General features: G+C 36.7%; 5 protein-coding genes and 1 long non-coding RNA gene across 6 annotated transcripts; 1 reads left to right on the top strand and 5 right to left on the bottom strand.

Annotated features, from left to right (window-relative positions):
• Positions 1-1941: 1941 nt before the first annotated feature.
• Positions 1942-3962, bottom strand: LOC149724941 (uncharacterized). The gene is made up of 3 exons (XR_016386475.1): positions 3852-3962; positions 3403-3571; positions 1942-2911 (listed from the first exon to the last, which is right to left on the bottom strand). It is a non-coding gene; the product is annotated as an uncharacterized LOC149724941 (long non-coding RNA).
• Positions 3963-4038: 76 nt separating this feature from the next.
• LOC149724940 (uncharacterized) lies at positions 4039-7570 on the bottom strand. The gene is made up of 4 exons (XM_089892409.1): positions 7337-7570; positions 6094-6260; positions 5029-5190; positions 4039-4724 (listed from the first exon to the last, which is right to left on the bottom strand). The coding sequence occupies exons 1-4, from the start codon at positions 7396-7398 to the stop codon at positions 4039-4041; spliced, it is 1077 nt and encodes a 358-aa protein (XP_089748535.1). The 5' UTR covers positions 7399-7570.
• A 1575-nt stretch (positions 7571-9145) lies between these two features.
• LOC149724939 (uncharacterized) lies at positions 9146-10804 on the bottom strand. The gene is made up of 2 exons (XM_089892178.1): positions 10423-10804; positions 9146-9977 (listed from the first exon to the last, which is right to left on the bottom strand). The coding sequence occupies exons 1-2, from the start codon at positions 10664-10666 to the stop codon at positions 9751-9753; spliced, it is 471 nt and encodes a 156-aa protein (XP_089748304.1). The 5' UTR covers positions 10667-10804; the 3' UTR covers positions 9146-9750.
• Positions 10805-12324: 1520 nt separating this feature from the next.
• LOC149724938 (uncharacterized) lies at positions 12325-13988 on the bottom strand. Its single transcript, XM_089892179.1, has 2 exons — positions 13233-13988; positions 12325-12828 (listed from the first exon to the last, which is right to left on the bottom strand). Exons 1-2 carry the CDS (start codon positions 13480-13482, stop codon positions 12611-12613), a joined length of 468 nt encoding a protein of 155 aa, XP_089748305.1. The 5' UTR covers positions 13483-13988; the 3' UTR covers positions 12325-12610.
• A 181-nt stretch (positions 13989-14169) lies between these two features.
• Positions 14170-15481, top strand: LOC149724937 (small ribosomal subunit protein eS24-like). Its single transcript, XM_089892180.1, has 2 exons — positions 14170-14330; positions 15071-15481. The coding sequence occupies exons 1-2, from the start codon at positions 14274-14276 to the stop codon at positions 15410-15412; spliced, it is 399 nt and encodes a 132-aa protein (XP_089748306.1). The 5' UTR covers positions 14170-14273; the 3' UTR covers positions 15413-15481.
• Positions 15482-16018: 537 nt separating this feature from the next.
• Positions 16019-18416, bottom strand: LOC149724936 (uncharacterized). The gene is made up of 5 exons (XM_089892174.1): positions 18134-18416; positions 17963-18055; positions 17601-17722; positions 16946-17262; positions 16019-16234 (listed from the first exon to the last, which is right to left on the bottom strand). The coding sequence occupies exons 2-5, from the start codon at positions 18047-18049 to the stop codon at positions 16083-16085; spliced, it is 678 nt and encodes a 225-aa protein (XP_089748300.1). The 5' UTR covers positions 18050-18055; positions 18134-18416; the 3' UTR covers positions 16019-16082.
• Positions 18417-18437: the final 21 nt, after the last annotated feature.

Genomic DNA, 18437 nt, shown 5'->3' with positions numbered 1-18437 from the left:
AAGTAAAGTACGTATAGGTATTGTGTTCGACTGAACTGTGCTGTTAGTTAGAATATAAGTTTAAAGGGTTAAAAATGGGAAATGTAGTCATGTATGCTGGTCCCAAAATATACACAATAGCAACAGCAAACAAACCATAAAAAGACAATTTCGGCGAACTATTTACCAGGAAATATTTAAACCAGCTTTACTAAACGTTTAGTACAAAAGTAATGTTAAAAACTCTGCAATTTTGGGTACCGGCTGCAACAACAGCGAGTGTACATCAGTAGGCGCATATTCAATCTAAAAAATGTAAACAAATTAACAATAAACATTTTCGGCCATATAGAAGGTGATTTTGGTTATATATATATATATATATGTATATGTATATATATGTGTGTATACACTTCGAATATTATATGATAAACTCCCTCTCATAATATTGAAAGAAACGATTTATTCGTTGACACACATAGTTTATTTTAAGGAAAAATAAAGCACCCGATCGATTTCGTTTATTGGTCCAATAAATTCACGCGCTTATTGTAGCTGTACTTTTGCGTGACGTTTCTGTGTTTCCTATAAAGCATTGTGGAAGGTTTATCGATCGGTACTGTATTTCGAGGTTTTGGTAATGCTTGTTTTAAGATATTTTTCGATTTAAAAACCCCTTTTCGCCAAGCATATGTTACAGAATTTATTTATTACACTAAATTGCCATGGGTGTTTTATATAGTAGGGTGGACGGAGATGGGTAATCTTTTAACACGTATAATATCCAAATATCCTGATAGTGTTTTAAACAGTTAACAGCTGTTTATGGAAGTCGTGAGGGTAAGGTTTTATAATTATCTGAATTTTTTTGTTTACTACCAAATGGGAAGTGAAAATAGAATAAAAGGCGTCTCATCTTCTCCCACCCTGCTGTATATGTCATGGGGTAAAATGAATACCGGTAGCAACACATCGTGGTTTTTATAATAAAAAAACGCTTTTTTAGTCTTGGGGATATGGTTATACATTTATAGCGCCATAGCACAATGGGTAGCGCATCGTCTGCCTCTTACCAAGAGGTAATAGGTTCAAGGCTCGTCGCTGCTACCATTGTGAGCGTATGTGTCCATAGGCAAGTCACATAACGGCAATTGCTCCAACACAGTGGTTACTAACAGGTTGTCCAATATATCGCCCCCCACGAAAAATAAAAGAATTACCTACAAAGTATCATAAATGTTTGTTAATCATTTGGTAGTACACAAAGAACATTCAAAGAATTATAAAATCGTATTCTCACAATTCTCATAGTCCGTTCTTAATTGTTTAAAAAGAAAATGATATTTGAATATTATGTTCTAAAAGTGTCCCATCTTACCCCATAGTACTATCACGACTTTCATAGTCCGTTGTTAATTGTTTAAAAAAAGAATAGGATATTTGAATATTATGTTCTAAAAGTGTCCCAACTTACCCATAGTACTATGTACATTTTTAATGACGTATGAACAAGATCAACATCGCCTTGATGCCACGTAACTAACATTTTTAATCAATTTTTATTCTGTTAAGCACACGCAACCAACCATATACGCCGCGTGTGCTATAGGCAGCCGATACAGTTTCTTTGTATACGCAACCGACAACCAAGTATCCATACTTGACGTCATTTGTGTATAAAACGCCAATATTTACATTAACCACCGCCAAATTATCTTTACTAAATGAGGTCAAGATTGAGCAAATTGCAAACAAACCTTGCACAAGTTAGCAGCGGTATGCGCCTGCGTATCAACATTAAAGTTAATCGTTAACACTTTTCGTCGAATTTCGTTGAATGGACCATCGAAATAGGTTGTGACGTGCCTGTGTACTTAACATATACGACCCTTGGTCTCAGGAGGTTATGTTAAAGTGTGGGAATTATGAACTAATCAAGGTCCGCAAATACTAACACACCAGTTTACAAACCACGTTTATTTTATTTGTAATTACAGAACTTTATATGCACGACAAATTATACGAGAATCAGTAAATCGACGAATGGGAAATGTAAAATAGAATGCAGTCAACGCAGCAAACGGCATTGTCAATGAAACATATGGGATAAAATGCGGTTATAACTCAACATATGTGATTTAATTTATGGGTGTGGGTTCGCAAGTTTTACTTATATTGTGCAATCTTACTTGCGCCATTGGCAACTGTTGATAAAAAGATGGTGCAACAAATCGCTTTGTGCACGTAAGGACGTGGAATCGGGAAACAGCGTGGGTCGAGCAGGCTGATATATAGGCCGTTCCCGACCTGCCCACAGCTTTAATTACCAATTCAGTAGAGTGATAACTGTTTTGTCACGCAACTATTCTGTGTGAATACAAATAAAAAGTTCTTTCTAATGGTATATTTAGATGATATGCCAATATTGTGTGGTGACATAGGCAAACGAATGTAAAATTGATGTTATTTAAAGATCTCACTCTCGCTTGAGATATGTGCGGTAGAAGCGTGATGACGCTCATAATACACCGCAGATAATGTTCACCCAACGACACTAATATATCAAGTCGTAATTACTGGCAAGTTGAGAGGTTGTGTTTCATTTTCTGTCGCGGCATTCCAGCAAGCATTTGCAAACGTTACTTTGCTTGCTGGCACACCAAGTGCTATCTGGTAAACAGTTAATAGCAAGACTGATAGACCTTCTGTGGTGAGAGGGATGACGCAATATTGAAGTCAATTCCACCGTCGCTTGACGTCGACGCGTGACGGGGAAACCCCTTGAAACTCTCCATTTGCGTTTGACCAAGCAAAGTCGACGCCGATGGGAGCTTTAGGAAAATATCGTGCGTTTTTCCTACACTTGATGTCTGTAACTCATCAAAACTTGACACGTTTTCTCCTTCTGTGAAGAATGTGTCGTCAAAACTCCCTGCAACAGTTTAGAGGGTCAAATAAAACAGTAATTGATTTAAACTCTATAATACCGTGGGCTATACTTGTTGAGTTGGGATAAATTTATAACCCAATCAAGGCGCAAGTACCTAATCTTTAATCGTTTAAAACTTCAATTGCGTTGATTCTGAAACATATTCAGTATGCAGCCTCGGCGCATTTCTCTTTTTGTTTGTTTTATTTAAGAACCACGTCTAAAGGCAGTATAGTAGGATGGGACACTTTTTCATTCTATTTTTTCGTTCCATTTGGTATTAAAGAAAGAACATTCTTAAGAAAGAATTATAAAACCGTATCCTCACGACTCTCATGAACCGTTGATAGTTTAAAGCAATATCAGGATATTACGATATTATGCGCTTAATGTGTCCCATCTTACCCCACATAACTATATATGTATTTTTATCATAGCACCACAGCACGCCTAAAGATTGCGAATGGTTTACTATTGGTTGGCTGACGGCTTACCACTAGGTGAAAACTGCGTCTCCGTTGAAATGCTTTGAACGGGTTTGGGTGCGCTGTATGTCGTATCATATGATGTGCTACCGTCGCTTGTTTCTAACAGGTATGATGGGTTGCATGTACTTTGTAGTAACGGAAGAAAACGATTTCCATTATCTCGACTGCAGTAGCTCTAGAAATGTAAAATTTGAGTTGTGTACGTGTAAATGCTTTTACGAAATTTTCGACTTTTATTTTTTGAATTATATTGATATAGTAACGTAAGGGAAGATGAGACCTTTTCATTTCACTTTCTTGTCTCGCTAAGTTGTAAGCAAAGAACATTTAAAAAATTATTAAATCATATTTTAACGACTCCCAGTATACACCGCCATTATTTTTTTAAAACACGATCATTCTATCGGGATATTATGTGATAAAGGTGTCCCACTTTACTATCTATATATTTATACCTCATCTGCAGCAATGCTTATTTCCCAGTTAAAATCAACATCGTAGCATTCTTTGCCGTTTTCCGACGCTTCTCCTAAAAAAATGTAAAAAATATATCAAAAATTTTAATCATGTTGTCACAGGTTTATTGTGCATGGCACATTGACGAATCGTGTCACAAGTATATGATAAGTTGTATTGGGAAAGTTAAACTACGTCTTTGCTTTCCACCACGATTTGCACAGCAGACAAGTTTGAGCATGTTGGATGTTGTAAGTGGTATTTGAACTTAATGATATAATCGTAATGTTTACTACCTTCAGAGGATGGATAAGGTCCTGTTTCTTGAAGGTCGTTGCTTTTACAAAGTTCAAAACAATCTCCCGAACTTTGGTAACCTTCGTAAGACGGTTCAGCTCCAAATGGTGAAACTCCAAATGTTGAAGGTGTTGGGTAATGGCTGCCGTCCATTATTGCAGAGGCGACCTGAATGCTCTCAGATACCGTTTCGTCCGGGTTCTGGGGTATAGGGCATTCATTTGAATGCGGGTAACAACGTTGCGGGAATATTTGCATTCCAGTTTCGTCGGAATGCGGAAAATAGCTTTGCTGGTAAATACCAGAGCAACTGTTGGCTGGGGGAGTCGTGTGGTGTATTATTGTTGCGTCCATGAAGTTATCCGAGCTGGAAAGTTGTGGAAAATGGCTTTTTCCGCAAATGTTCCGTATTGTGTCGGAAGGTGTTGTCGTAAACTGCGGAATGTCTGTTGTTCCACCAGAAGAATGCAACAATTCGTCTGTCGTCAATTCCGCTTTCTGTCGCTGCGTTTTCGGAGACTGATAACGCCTGCGAATGTTTCCAACGTGTCGCTGTCCTCGTTTTCGTATCCACACTGTACAGACAAACACGTTAAAAACACGCATATATGTTGTATTAGTTATAATTGGTGTTTATGTAATGGAGCAATGGCCTCCCGAACAAAGGCATTACAAATAACCATCCTTATAGGCTGGGGTACGACGGGACACCTTTAGCACATAACACCTAAATATCCTGATCCTGTTTTAAACAATTAACAACGGTCTATGGGAGTCGCGAGGATAAAGTTTTATCTTTTTTTACTACCAAATGTGACGAGAAAATAGAATGACAAGGTGTCCCATCTTCCCCCATCCTATATAGATTACCCAACTCACTTCGAAGGCTTTTTGTCTTTTGTTTGGGTAGCATCTTATACACACGGTATGCATCGTCGCCCTTGCTTTTGCTCAATTGTGGTACGGCTCTAACGTCACGTAGCGAATTGAGAGCACATCGGAAATTCGCTTTATGCTGCTTTACATCTTTCGGAGAGGCCCCTAAATTCAAATTTGTTTTTTACATACAAAATATCATCTAGCGTGCGAGCATAGGTTCATATTTTTGTATACTTGGTATAAGCGATTGTGTAATCAATCTCAACCCACCATGTGGACATAGATTATCTCTGTAACTAAATAAACATAACCGCGCGGATATGGAAATTTACTACCGGGAAAACGAGCGGATGTTCAGGCCCCTATTATGCACGTAGAAATAAATTTCTACAAGATACAGACTGTAATTAAATTTTATAACATGCGTTAAAGCACCCTACATTGCAACGTGATCAAACATAATGTTCATACAACGTCGGAAAGCAGGGCTTGTTTAGGCAGGGATATATAACACTGGCGTGGCGAAGGCAGTAAGAATTTTATTTATGTCGTTTTCATACACTATAGCTAAAAAATAGTAGGTTAACCGAACTACGGTTGCTGGTTAAGTTTGAGAATTTTGTATAGTTTACACGGTGTCGGCCGAATGCGGTAAATTTGCGATGAAATGTGTTCTTCTGTAAAGCGACAATTAAAGGCATGCAAGTGCACGATGATTGCGGTGTAAAGGCCGATTCTTTTTAAACAACGGTTGCATTATCGATTTATTTCGACGGCGCTTTATGTAATTGTTCGGCAAATTTACCGTGCTCATAAACGTCCAAAACTTGTCATTTATTTAAAAGATGAACGACATTACACAACATCATGCACAAATCATTAACAACATACAGCATGCTCTAGGCAAATACAACAAGCGACATAACGCATTTGCAAAAAGCTGACGAATGTTAAGGTCAAACTGAGTATACGAAACCTTGTCCTATTTTAACATGCCGTTGTCGCGTGTCCCGCGTATTTGTAATAGCTCAACATCAGCCGCTTTAAGGCTGATGTAAAACCTACCCGTGTGCTCCGACCAATCCCGGAAGAGCCTTGCGTCTTCCTTTTCCCTCCACCCGTGCCTTGCTCCATGTTTCCAAGGAATCCGAAACGTCATTTCCGTTTTGTCCTCCCACACGAGACCGGGGTACCTCGATTTACCGATTCTCAGTTCAAGCCAATCGCGTAATCTGCAAAAAATAACAAAGTCAGAGATCCTATATGTTTTCCCATGCACAGTATAACCTTCACATATATAGACCAACTCATTAAAATATAATGATAAGCCAAATGATCAAAAAATCGATTATAAAACATAGGCATTGAATCAGCACCACAGTATGTTGTTGTTTTTTAAAGCAGTCAGTAAAAGTGTATTCTTCTTGTACATAGAATACACATTCAAATTATACCATGCGTGATATATACTGTTGTAATTATGGTTAACTAGCATTAAGTTATTGCGTCAAAATTTATCAAAGATTCCTTTATTTTGACCCTCGGGTTTATAATGAAACAGTCAATATGTTTGACTTATTTTACAATTATTGCTTTACAGTTTTTATAAAAGTAGCCATTTTCCGACCTGTTTTACCCAACTTTCAATAAAATGTGAACCCTTCTTATAGGTAACTGCGCGGTCTACCATAAGTGTCTCGGCCTTAAAGATTACCTTCAATTTTGTGGCCGCAATTTCAATATTGTTCTGTCAATTAGGTTCACCATGGCCGTTTCGCATTAATATACTTCGCTTTACTCTGCAAACTATTTGCTGAAGTTATGATTGGACAACATACCGCGCACAGCTCACGTAGTGTAAATAGTTCCAGGGAAATTTAAATGATTTAGCGGGCTGGTCATTTGTTGTCATTTTAATATAGTACTGTGGGGTAGGATGGGATATTTTTAGCACCTAAATTTCCTTTTCGTCATTGTGTTTTAAACAAACGTTATTTTAGACTCGTTTGCTACAATTGTATAATTCCGCAATTATTCTTTGTTTACCACTGAATAGGACAAGAAAAGTTAATGATAACATGTCCCATCTTACCCCACTCTACCATACATATATACTATTAAAAAATCGTCCCATTATATGCGTTCGCAGAAAATGTAAACTATATATTTGGCGGTCGAACATGCCCGCTGTGGAATTCACTGCGTTCAGAACTGTATATAATCACGTTTTAAAATTAATCTGTATATTTTAAAATTAATCTGTATATAGTATAGTCTGAAGTTATAACGTTACTTTATAATATCTTACCTTAATCTCTCTTGGTTTCTAGACCCCAATTGTTGATCACTGTTCCAAGTTCGAATCGTCATTTTGAAAGTTTTCAGCACGGTTTGTAATTCTTACGAAAAATTACTCCTTTGTTTTTATTTGTCGCTTATGCTTTGCTGGCACGACAACTTTTATGTCCGAACGCCGCGCTGGTACCTGCGATTTATACCTTGACAGAGCTGGTATTTTTTCGAAATAAATATAGATGAGCGAACCTGTTTGCCAACTCTCGGTAGGACTAGGCGAGCTTGTACAAATCAAGCCATATGGCAATACGCAAACACGAAGGCCTCAGTGCTGTTACGTCATGTTGTATAAAATGATCCCCAGCCGTTTTTGGGTTTCGGGGGTTTTGTGTTATAACTGTTGGTACAGATGTTTCAAAACATTGAAATTTAGGTAGACTATGATTATTATGGAAAACATTTTTTTAAGATATTTGTCACTTTTTAAACGAAAGAATACAAATGCATTTTTAAATCGGAAATTTTTTCACAAACTTTATAAAATTGTGTATTTTAAGTTGTAAAAAATTTGTAAAAAGGGCACAATTGTGTATAATAAACAATTTTAAACTCTATAGCTGACCGTGCAATCATATATGGTTATCAATGAAAAAATCGATTGCAGAGGTTATACATGTTACATAAAATGTCTGTTGCGCCGTCGAGATAGTTAGTGTTCCTTGAGATCCCAATTCTTTAACACGTATAAATACGTCGAAGAAAATACGAGCCGTATCAGACTGTACCAATCTGCATATGTCAACTATATATAGTATAGGATGGGGGGAGTTGGGACACCCTTTCATTCTATTTTCTCGTACCACCATTTGGTAGTAAACAAAGAATGTCAAAAGAATTATAAATCTGTATGTTCACGACTTCCATAGAACGTTGTTAGTTGTTTAAAACATTGTCAAAATATTTGGATATTATGTGCCAAAAGTGTCCCATCTCTTCCCACCCTACTGTATATTTCGAATAAAGAAACCATATTTCAAACTTTGCATCACAAAGCAAACATGGAATCCGTGTATGTAAGTATTTGGCAAGCACTTATCATGTGTTTTTTGTAAAAATAGTTGATATTTACGACTTGCAGTATTTACATAAGCAGTGAAATACACAGGTTTATAGTATAGTTCTTGGAATACGTCGAAAGTGCGTCATCAAATTAACCGTTTTGTTTGGGGCACCCGCACATAAAGTTATAAATATATATGTTTGCGTACATAAAATGTTAACAGCTCTGCCCCAAACCTGCAATATGGGCATCGGTTATTACAACTTTTATGTATCTATGAACGATTTCCATATGGCTTCGTATGATCCTTTAAGTGGGGCTGTGCACTTCTGACACTTCGTCTTATGCGACACACACTTGAGGCAACTGATCTTCCCGCTAAATATAGTAAGGTTGGGGAAGATGGGATACCTTTATATCCAAATACCATGATCGTGATTTAAACAATTAAAAACGGTTTATGGCAGTCGTATAAGGATACGGTTTTATAACTCTTTGATTTTTCTTTGTTTCCTACCAAATAGGACGAGAATAAATGAAAAATGTCCCATCTTCCCCCACCGTTTTATATGGTTTAATTCTTCCAATTCGGAAACAAATTTTTAACGAGCATTCTTCACCAAACTTTAACTGTGTTTGCATACTGAATAAACATATGTTTGATCGGGACATACTACCATTACCAAACGTTCTTTTAGTCGAGTTAAGGACGTAAGTTCTCTCACTACGTGTTGGTTTAGTCAACAAGTTAATCAACCCGAACCAAGAACTAAGAATTATGTTTAATTTGGCAAATAAATAAAGTGTAGCACATATACCTACCACACATGTAAACTAAACTAGCAACATTACAATCGCTAAACAATAAACATTGAAAACAATATATCATATGCAGTATAGGTTGGGCGAATAGAAGGGATACATTTTCATACCACTTCTTCATCCCGTTTTGTGGTAAACAAAAAACATTCAAAAATTATAAAACCTAACGATTCCCACCGACCGTTTTTGATTGTAAAAATACGATCAGGATATTTGGATAATATGTTCGAAAGGGTTGTACTTACCCTACAGTATTATACTTAATTATAAACACGTTACATTATAAATAAAACGGGCATTGTTTGGTCAAGGTATCGATTTCTGTGGGAACTTTTAAACTATACAAAGCACAGGCTTGGAAGTATGGTTTAACAGCATAGAGCAACAGTGTATCGGAACCAGGTCGTGCACTTTGAGTTCGGTTGCAGAAACAACATGACCTCTCATGCACGAAAGTTTGTGATGCACTGAGGCATAAATTGTAAGGTAAATCGGCGTAACAATGTCAAGGTCAAAGCAAATGTATTGTAATTATGTATAGTAGTTTAAGGTTGAATTGCTTTTATAACAGAGTCCAGTGTGGCCATGCCTTTGTCTTTTTCGGCAAAATCGTCGTCGATCATTTCGTCCAGTATTGAGCGTACCGACTTAAGCTGTAACGTTAGGAATTCGCACTCTGGTTTAGTAAACGTCTTGTGAGCGGTCCCAGACTCGCATCGACGCCTTGCGGGCTGTGTTTTTGGCGGTCGTGGCGGTGCAGCAGACGTCAGCCCTGTGGAATGAGTGTTAGATGTTGCAATGTGGGTGTTTCGCTACGTGACTGCTATAGCTTAAGCGGCAAAAATAGCACAAGAAGGGAAAGTAGTAAAGTGATGCATGACAATTCCCTGGAATTGCTTGTCATTGGACTTTAAACAATTGGAATTGCATTGATTTAATGTTGTTGTTCTTTTCAGTTGACACTGATGACATTCCCATTAATCTTTACGACGCAGTTGTCGTACGTTGTATTTACGCCAATAGAATCTATTCCGCCAAAGTGAAAATGAATTATAATTGCTCGCTTATGACGCCAGTCAGGTTGTATGAATGCCTCATTCGTTAGAAGGCGTTCAGGGATTCGGTTTTTATTCTGACAGCTCACGAAAAGTACATGATATATGCCAGGCCTAACCACAAGATATGAGCAAAGTACAATGTTCAAGAACGTCTCGTACCTGGAGGTAATGCTGTTGTTGACAAGCTGCGCACTGGTTTCGGAGCAACTGCTGGTTTAACTTTAGAATCTTTTAATGACACATCCACTGTAGTCTTTAGGATGTTGTCTATTCGCCGTACCCGTTGAAGAATTTCATCGACTTTTTCATGAGTGCCTGATGCTGAGGGGCTAACAAGGCAATAGCTAGGGCTGACTTCATCTATCGCGGCATAGGGACTGTTTCTTTCTACTTCGTAACTCATATTAATATAATTGTAAACGCTATAAACCACTTTCAGTTCGTTATCGCATAATAACAAGTAGTTACTTCTACCGTACAAGATACACAAGCGCTGTGTGAATGAGCAACAATGTTAAAGTCTCCCCGAACCAACACCATTCGTGCGTGAAGCACAGTCACGGTTGGGTACTTATTTAAAACCATACACTGTCGAATCAAGGAAAATCCCTAATCGTTTTCGAGCCTGTAAACCGCAAAATTACTGCCGAATTGTAAAAAGTCGTCTGTTGCTTGACGGACTATAAAATGTCAACAAAAGACAATATTGGGGAAATGTGGGGAGGGGACAGTTTCGGGAGCTTTAATATGATTCAGTGGGCATTTAAAATGAACATTATATTATTATGCTTTATCAGGCATTGAAAAAAAAAACGGTTTATTTATTTGACACAAGTTTAATACTTAACAACAATAACTGCCCGTTTGCCGCGCACTTTGTTGAACCGTGAGAACACTGTCGAATAATACCATCTATTTTTGTTTATCATCAAATGGGTACGCGTAAAAGGGGACTTTTAAAATGTCCCCTCTGAGTCTTGTTTCATTTTCTTTTATTATCTTAGTTAGTAGCAAACAAAAATTATTTTCATAATTATATAACCTTATTCTCATGACTCTCACAGGAACACAGATTAGGGCATTAATTTAGGGCATTAATTGATATAAACCCCGATTCGGTAATATGAGATATTTTGTGCTAATGCGATATATCCATTTTACTCCACAGTATACTATTATCCCGAAAGGCGAAAACATTTGAAAAAACGATTTATGCTTTCAATGTATATTGACGTTTTTTATTACTTTGTACCTAGTAAGACATAACATTTTTGTTGCGGACATTTTTTTAGTAAAAAAACTTATATTTTTGTATAACCCACCGCATGTAAATGGTGTTTTTTGTATACAATGAGAATTGGTTAGAAAACGTGCTGTTATAGAAGTTAATAAACTCAACATAAACTAATGTTATGTAATTAATAGTCCCGGCGCCGTGGTTAGCGCGCCTACCTGTAACCTAGAGCATGGCCTACTCTATAGACCATGGCCTACAAATGTATTGAGTAGGGCAGTAGGCCATGCCTAGAGATAATGGGTTTTAGGCTGGACGCTGATATCATTGTGGGCGTATGTGTCCTTGGGCAAGACACTTAACGGCAATTGCTCCAACCCAGTGGTCACTAACGGGTTGTCTAAATTATCAGTCATACATAAAAAAATGAAAAAATCCAAAAAAAATAATCACCCACAAAGTAACATACATGGTAACTTGTAAGCTGACACGAGGTGTTAAACCCCTGTGATAACGACTGTCGTTTTCCGGCCACGCGAGGATAAAGAAAGTTTCATTCATTCATTCATAATATAGTAGGGTGGCGGAGGATGGAACAGCTTTTTATTTCAATTTCTCGTTCCATTCGGTTATAAAGAACATTCAGAAATTTAAAACCGCATCCCGATTCCCACTGTCTGTTGTTAATTGTTCTGTTGTGAAACACGATCAGGGTATTTGGATAGTATGTGCTAAAGGTGTCCCATCTTACCCCACAGTATACAATTCTTAATTTAAACCAATAAATAAAACCTAAGAAACGTCAGGTTTGCAAATAAAAACAAACATTGTGACAGCTGGGTATAATATGCATTAAAAATCCGAACATCTCAATTAAGGCGGCCTGTATAATTATAAGCAAACAGAGGAGGAATAAACATAAGAAAGACAAGCATATTATTTCTGGTCACTATTATTCGCCAGTATGGTTGTAAAAAGTTTTTAAAAGGGGCATGGGCATTAAGAATTATGTACAAAGTGACATAAAAACATAAACATTTCGATTTAACACTATATTTAACAAAAAGTATCAACTACATTCTAACGGGACAAATAACTGAATGTCCAGCAGCACTACTGAGCAGACAGTGCATCAATGACGCTATTTAGCGCTCCCATGCATTGACGCTTCTCGTTCTGTTCAGTGTATTCGTCTACCACATATTCCTCAAGGAAATTGAACACACACTGCAATTGCTCCGCGTAAAATTTGCATTCAGGTACAGAAAAGGTCTTCTTACAGGTTTGCAAGGTATGAGCCGACTTGGGCGGCCGAGGCGGTGGAATGGCTCCTGGTAAATTATATGGTTCAAACATATACGCATGACTGCCAATCGTAATCATCACATCTTAAAGATACAGCAGGCTGCAAGGGGAGGGGTGAGACACCTTTTTATTCCATTTTTTCGTTTTATTTGGTAGTAAACAAAAAACATTCAGAGAATTATAAACCGTATCCTCACGACTTCTATAGATCGTTGTTAAGTGTTTGAAACACGATTAAGATATTTAAATATTATGTGCTAAAGGTGTCCCATTTTACTCCACCCTATATGTTAAATTACCATTTCTGCGCAATTTAACGATAAGCATACACAACACAACAGCAAACGACTCCTATAGTTGGCTGTAAAACTTATAAATTTCAAAACTTCTAAATAACATAGTTCTTGTATTTAGAACGATATTGACTTACCCAACTTGTTGAACTTTGGTTTGGCGGACTTGGGCGTATCTGGCAATGCTTTTCTAACTATGTTTTGTTGCGGACGTATAGTTGCGTTTGCAATAAGCTTTGCCCTCGTGTCAGTATTTCGAGTGGTTATGAGAATGTCATTAAGTTTCTTTAGTATTGCCTCATTTTCTGCTTCACTAACTTCTCGTGCCTTGCAGCAGCAACATCCTTTACACAACGGTTCAATTGTACAATAATTTGAATCGTTCATTTTCGACGGAAAAGTTCCTGGTATATGCTATAGGTTCGATGGTACCAGAAACTACGTATGAGCTTCCACATTGCAATACCCGGAACTGGATTGCAATGTTTGGACAATGACAACGTATTCGTGCACGAAGTCATTCGGAATGCGTGTTCTATTATTGTTTGATGACTTATGCGTTGGTGTATACATTCAATTGCCAAGAAACCAACTAACACCTTTTACTTCCTCTATATACCTATGCTACAACTACATAATGTACATATTTCCGTGTTTGTATATATAGGTGCTTTATATTGGCAATACCTAGTTCATTTTTAATGTATTGTTAAATGCGTTAGAAGTGTGCAAACGAATACTTCGCGCACACTTTCTTCTAATTGCATTGTAGACATTTCTTGATTTGTTTTATATTAATACAACACACTATTGCTTAACTTATACTAAATAGTGTGGGTTTAGCACTAGCAGTCTCGATTTCACCTGATATACTTTTATTCAATTAGTTTTTACCTGTAGCGACTGTCGTTTTGTTGCCCTTCTTTTTGTTTTGTTTTTTATTCAACCTGATTTTTATGTTATGTTGAATAACTGAACATACGGACAACTCAACATACTTATAAAATAGCAGAAAATGGGCTCGTTTATAAAAAACGCAACATTTTTCTTTTTTTCCGATTGAATCAAGAGAACAGATTAAACCCCGAAAACTATTTAACTGTGTATAATGTTTCTATGATGCTACCACGCCGCTGGTGTTTGTTCCATAAAATTTCTTTTTTGGTTTGTCGTTCAAGATGTCGGGTTCCGTAACCATTCGCACCAGAAAGTTTATGACAAATCGCTTGCTTCAGGTAAGTAATATCCAAAACGTATATGTATGTTTATTTTCGTTTATTAGTTGTCGTATTAGCGTTCATGGTTGCTTTCAACTGACGTGCAAAGCAATCGGTATTTTTGATTTCAGTATGCCTGTAAAATGCATTGTTATTAACGTTTTTATATTTTGCGGGGCCTAAATTAAATCAGAGTTTTCTGAATGCGTAATAACTCCATGTTAATAGTATAGCTATTTTTTGTTGATAGGTTTCTTTTTGGTGCTTAGGAATATTCCTGTGACTACGGACCAGGGATAATTTTGGTCTTAAATTGTTCTTTACACAAAAGAGACGCGATATATTTAAACAGATTAAAACATTACGTTATAATTATCTGTTGGATATAACGGTTTACCTATCTCGTAGATAATGTGCCTTGTGCCCATTATGTGAGTGATGTCGGTCCCTTTAATTGGTGCATGTTCGCTATGTCCACAATATTTAGTTCCTGTCCATCATGTTTGCGACGTCTGCTATCAAAAGAACCCTTTAATATAATCTACCAATGTAATGTGGCAAATCATAATAACACTAACAAAGCACTATTTCGCATTTTCGCAAGATAATATTCAATGCAGACCTCCAAGAGTTAAAAATATATATACAGCAGGTATCAGGAAAACATAAGAAACATCTTCGGTCTGAAAATTTTAATTTATTAAAACATGTTACTAATTTAATATTACATGTATAAATAAATTTTCCAAACTTTACAGAGGAAGCAAATGCTTGTGGATGTCTTGCATCCAGGAAAAGCAACTGTGAGCAAAACTGCGATCCGTGAGCAGCTCGCGAAGATGTACAAGACCACTCCGGATGTTGTCATCGCTTTTGGGTTCAAGACTCAATTCGGAGGCGGAAAGACAACCGGCTTCTCTCTTATTTATGACAACCTGGATTACTGCAAGAAGCACGAGCCACTTCATCGACTTGTTCGTCACAAGCTTGCAGAAGCTAAGAAGAAGCCCTCACGTAAGCAGAGGAAAGAAAGGAAGAACCGACAAAAGAAGGTGCGAGGCACTGCGAAGGCAAAGGTTGGAAGTGGAAAGAAGAAGTAAAGTTTTACTGCTTCTGTATATTGGGATGGTTTGCTTGTAGATGTAAATACAATCAGGTCATTCTATAAACTTTGCTGTAGTTTCTTTGCAGGTTGTTAGAAGGTCAGAACATATTACAAAGTACAGGTTACAGTCCCTTGTTACATAAACAGGTAAATTTAATTGCTCAGGCAATATTTAATTTATATTTGCCAGGCAACATAGCTTGTTTTATTTTGGAGCATTTGTAAACAAATATGATGCAGTGAAATCTGCATTCTATTTGTTTACAGTACCGGACATTTTATATAGTCAGGTTAGTTCTGTTATAATCCTAGCTTAGCAAGTCAAGAAAATTATTCCTTTAAAGAGGCATGCCAATGAAAAATTAAAAATAAATAGATGCTCAAATGGAACTGCGGGCGTAAAAAATCGGCCGAGCGGCAGTGCATAGGATTTCTTATAACAAAAAGTGTCACTGAAGTTTTTTTAAACCCAATAAAGTCTATCAAATTTTTGAAACTTTGTTGGGAGCATGTCTATCTATACTTCTGATGTTTCGTTGGTTGGCCCCTTTGGGCTGATGAAAGTTTTGCATGGATAGAATTCATAGAATTGTACGTAGGATCTAGTAATTAATACCAAGTGTATTTAGTTGGTTATTCTTTAAATAACGCAAAACAAACATAAATTAAATCAATTGATCAATCATTACATCTGTCCATTTGAGTCTTTTTAAAACTGCTTTACATCTTTTAACAACCTCGGTGATTTGGGGGCAGTTAAGTAATATTAGCTTTGCGTCTTCTAATGTCGTATCTTCCAGGTTAGGTAGAAGAAACTCTGTAAAAAAACTATTAAATTATGCAATAATACAAATTTTTAAAAGAATAGGAGGTTAGGTAGAAGAAACTCTGTAAAAAAACTATTAAATTATGCAATAATACAAATTTTTAAAAGAATAGGAAGTTGGGCATGTGTGTAAAGCTGTAAATTGCAAATTAGTAAACTAAACATAACTTCCGTGTCCGGAAAACGGCAGTCGTTATTATAACCAAGGGTGTTTATACACTCTGTGTTAGCTTATGAGTTACCATGTATGTTACTTTGTGGCTGAAAATTTGGACAACTAATTAGTGACCACTGGGTTGGAGCCGTTAAGTGTCTTAGTCACGAACAAGTCGCCAACAATGGTAGCAGGCTAGCAGTGACTAGCCTAGAACCCAATACCTCTCTGGGTTGGGGGCGGGTACACTAACTAACCACTTTGCCACAACCTAGGAAAAAGCTAGTTCCAACAGTTTAACTTTAATTGATCATGCCAATGGTTACACTGGTCAGTGCAACAAAATAAAGTTGTGGAGTGTTAAACAGATTTGACATGTTAACATTTTTTAATGCTGCATAGGATATTGCGTCATCTAAAAAGGCCATTCCGTAAATTACCAAGCTAGGTTGAGCTTTGACCGCAATTATTTTGACACGGTAAGATGCAAGGCAAATTTCACAAATTGGTTTTAGGCTCATTTTAAATAGATTTAATCCTGAAATTACCTGATGTTGTAACATTAGTAAACGTATCTTGCTGGTTTTCATAAGCGTGTTCATTGTCAGCTTTGTTGTTGCACGTACAGTTATTACATGAAGTACTTCTATTAATATCAATGTCCATTTCCAAAGCATCTGCAGAGCTCGTCGGCTCTTTTTTAGTATTTGCTGTTACAACACCTGTTAAACTCATAGACAAAAAGTCTTCTGCTACACAATCGGTTTCTAGTGTTGATATTGTCTCTAAGATACCATGTGCATCTAATATTATATCATCAGAAATAGGATGGCCTTCGTATGAAGCTTGATATGCCATTAAGCCTCTGCAAATAAAAGTTATATGTATTATTATTGTAAAATGAACGAGATATATTTTCATATTCTTAAATTTAAGGCCATTTGACTTGGTATGTATACAATGTAGCCTATTGTGTGCAAAGTATCCATAGGCGCCTAACTTTTGGCAAGTCAGGGTACCCATAAATTTTAAAAGATAAAAGTCTATACCTTTATATTATTAGCTTTTATTTCCACTGTATAGTGTTTAGTATAGCGCATGTTTGTAAGATCGGCTAATCAATTGTTTATGCATTTTATTTTTTTAAGGTATATACTTGTACCTATGTTAGGTGAATGTATACAGTTATGGCAAGGTCCTTACGTTAAAATGCCTTTCATTTTTGAGAGTAGAAAGCATGAAAGAAGCCCTTGCTTGAAACCAGAGTTAAATCCATTCTGTATAGTTTCTTGCTGGCCGATTGTAGCTCCTTCCACATATCCATTCTATAACATGTATATGTGAAGAAGTGAAGGTAAGGTTTTTTTAGAGATTTATTTATGTAAGTTAGATTTATTGTCACTGTGATATAAAAATAAAGTCTCTATATCCATGTGTTGTATAATGGTGCAGCATAACGGAAGGTTTATCTACTTTAGGTCTTCAACGTATGACACGAATCGTGTACACTAGTGCAGTTAACAATAACATATGGTAAAAATGCATTGAGAACATTCGAAACGAACCTTTAAACGTGACTGGCAAACTTGGTTCCATTCTTGGGAGATTACTTCCATTTCAGAAGCTTCTTCGTCAAATATATCATCGTCCATAACGACCTCGTATGTATATTACGATAAAAGTTAAGGGGATTTTTACAATAGAACATACGCACTACACAAGACATAAACAAATACCTTCCACAGTCGCTTCTGACTTTAGTATATTTTGCCAATGTTGAACACTGCGTGTGAGATAACATTAGCCCGCTACTGTAACGTGACTATTTTTATACTAATATGTTACTACCTTTTCTATACTTTAACAGTGCTTAAATTTAACTACAACTCAGTAGTATAACTAATTTAACTTTTACAATTTGTACCCGTTTTACATACCAGACAACTGAAATTAATGTATACTTTGGGACAGATACCGAAAGCGCTATGGTTGGTTGTTGTTACGCACCCGAAGCGATTAATGTTTTGTTAATTTTACACG

Source organism: Ciona robusta, chromosome 14 (assembly GCF_009617815.1).
Source record: "Ciona robusta chromosome 14, ASM961781v2".
NCBI classification, from domain to species: Eukaryota; Metazoa; Chordata; class Ascidiacea; order Phlebobranchia; family Cionidae; genus Ciona; species Ciona robusta.
This window is presented reverse-complemented; position numbering and strand designations above follow the sequence as displayed.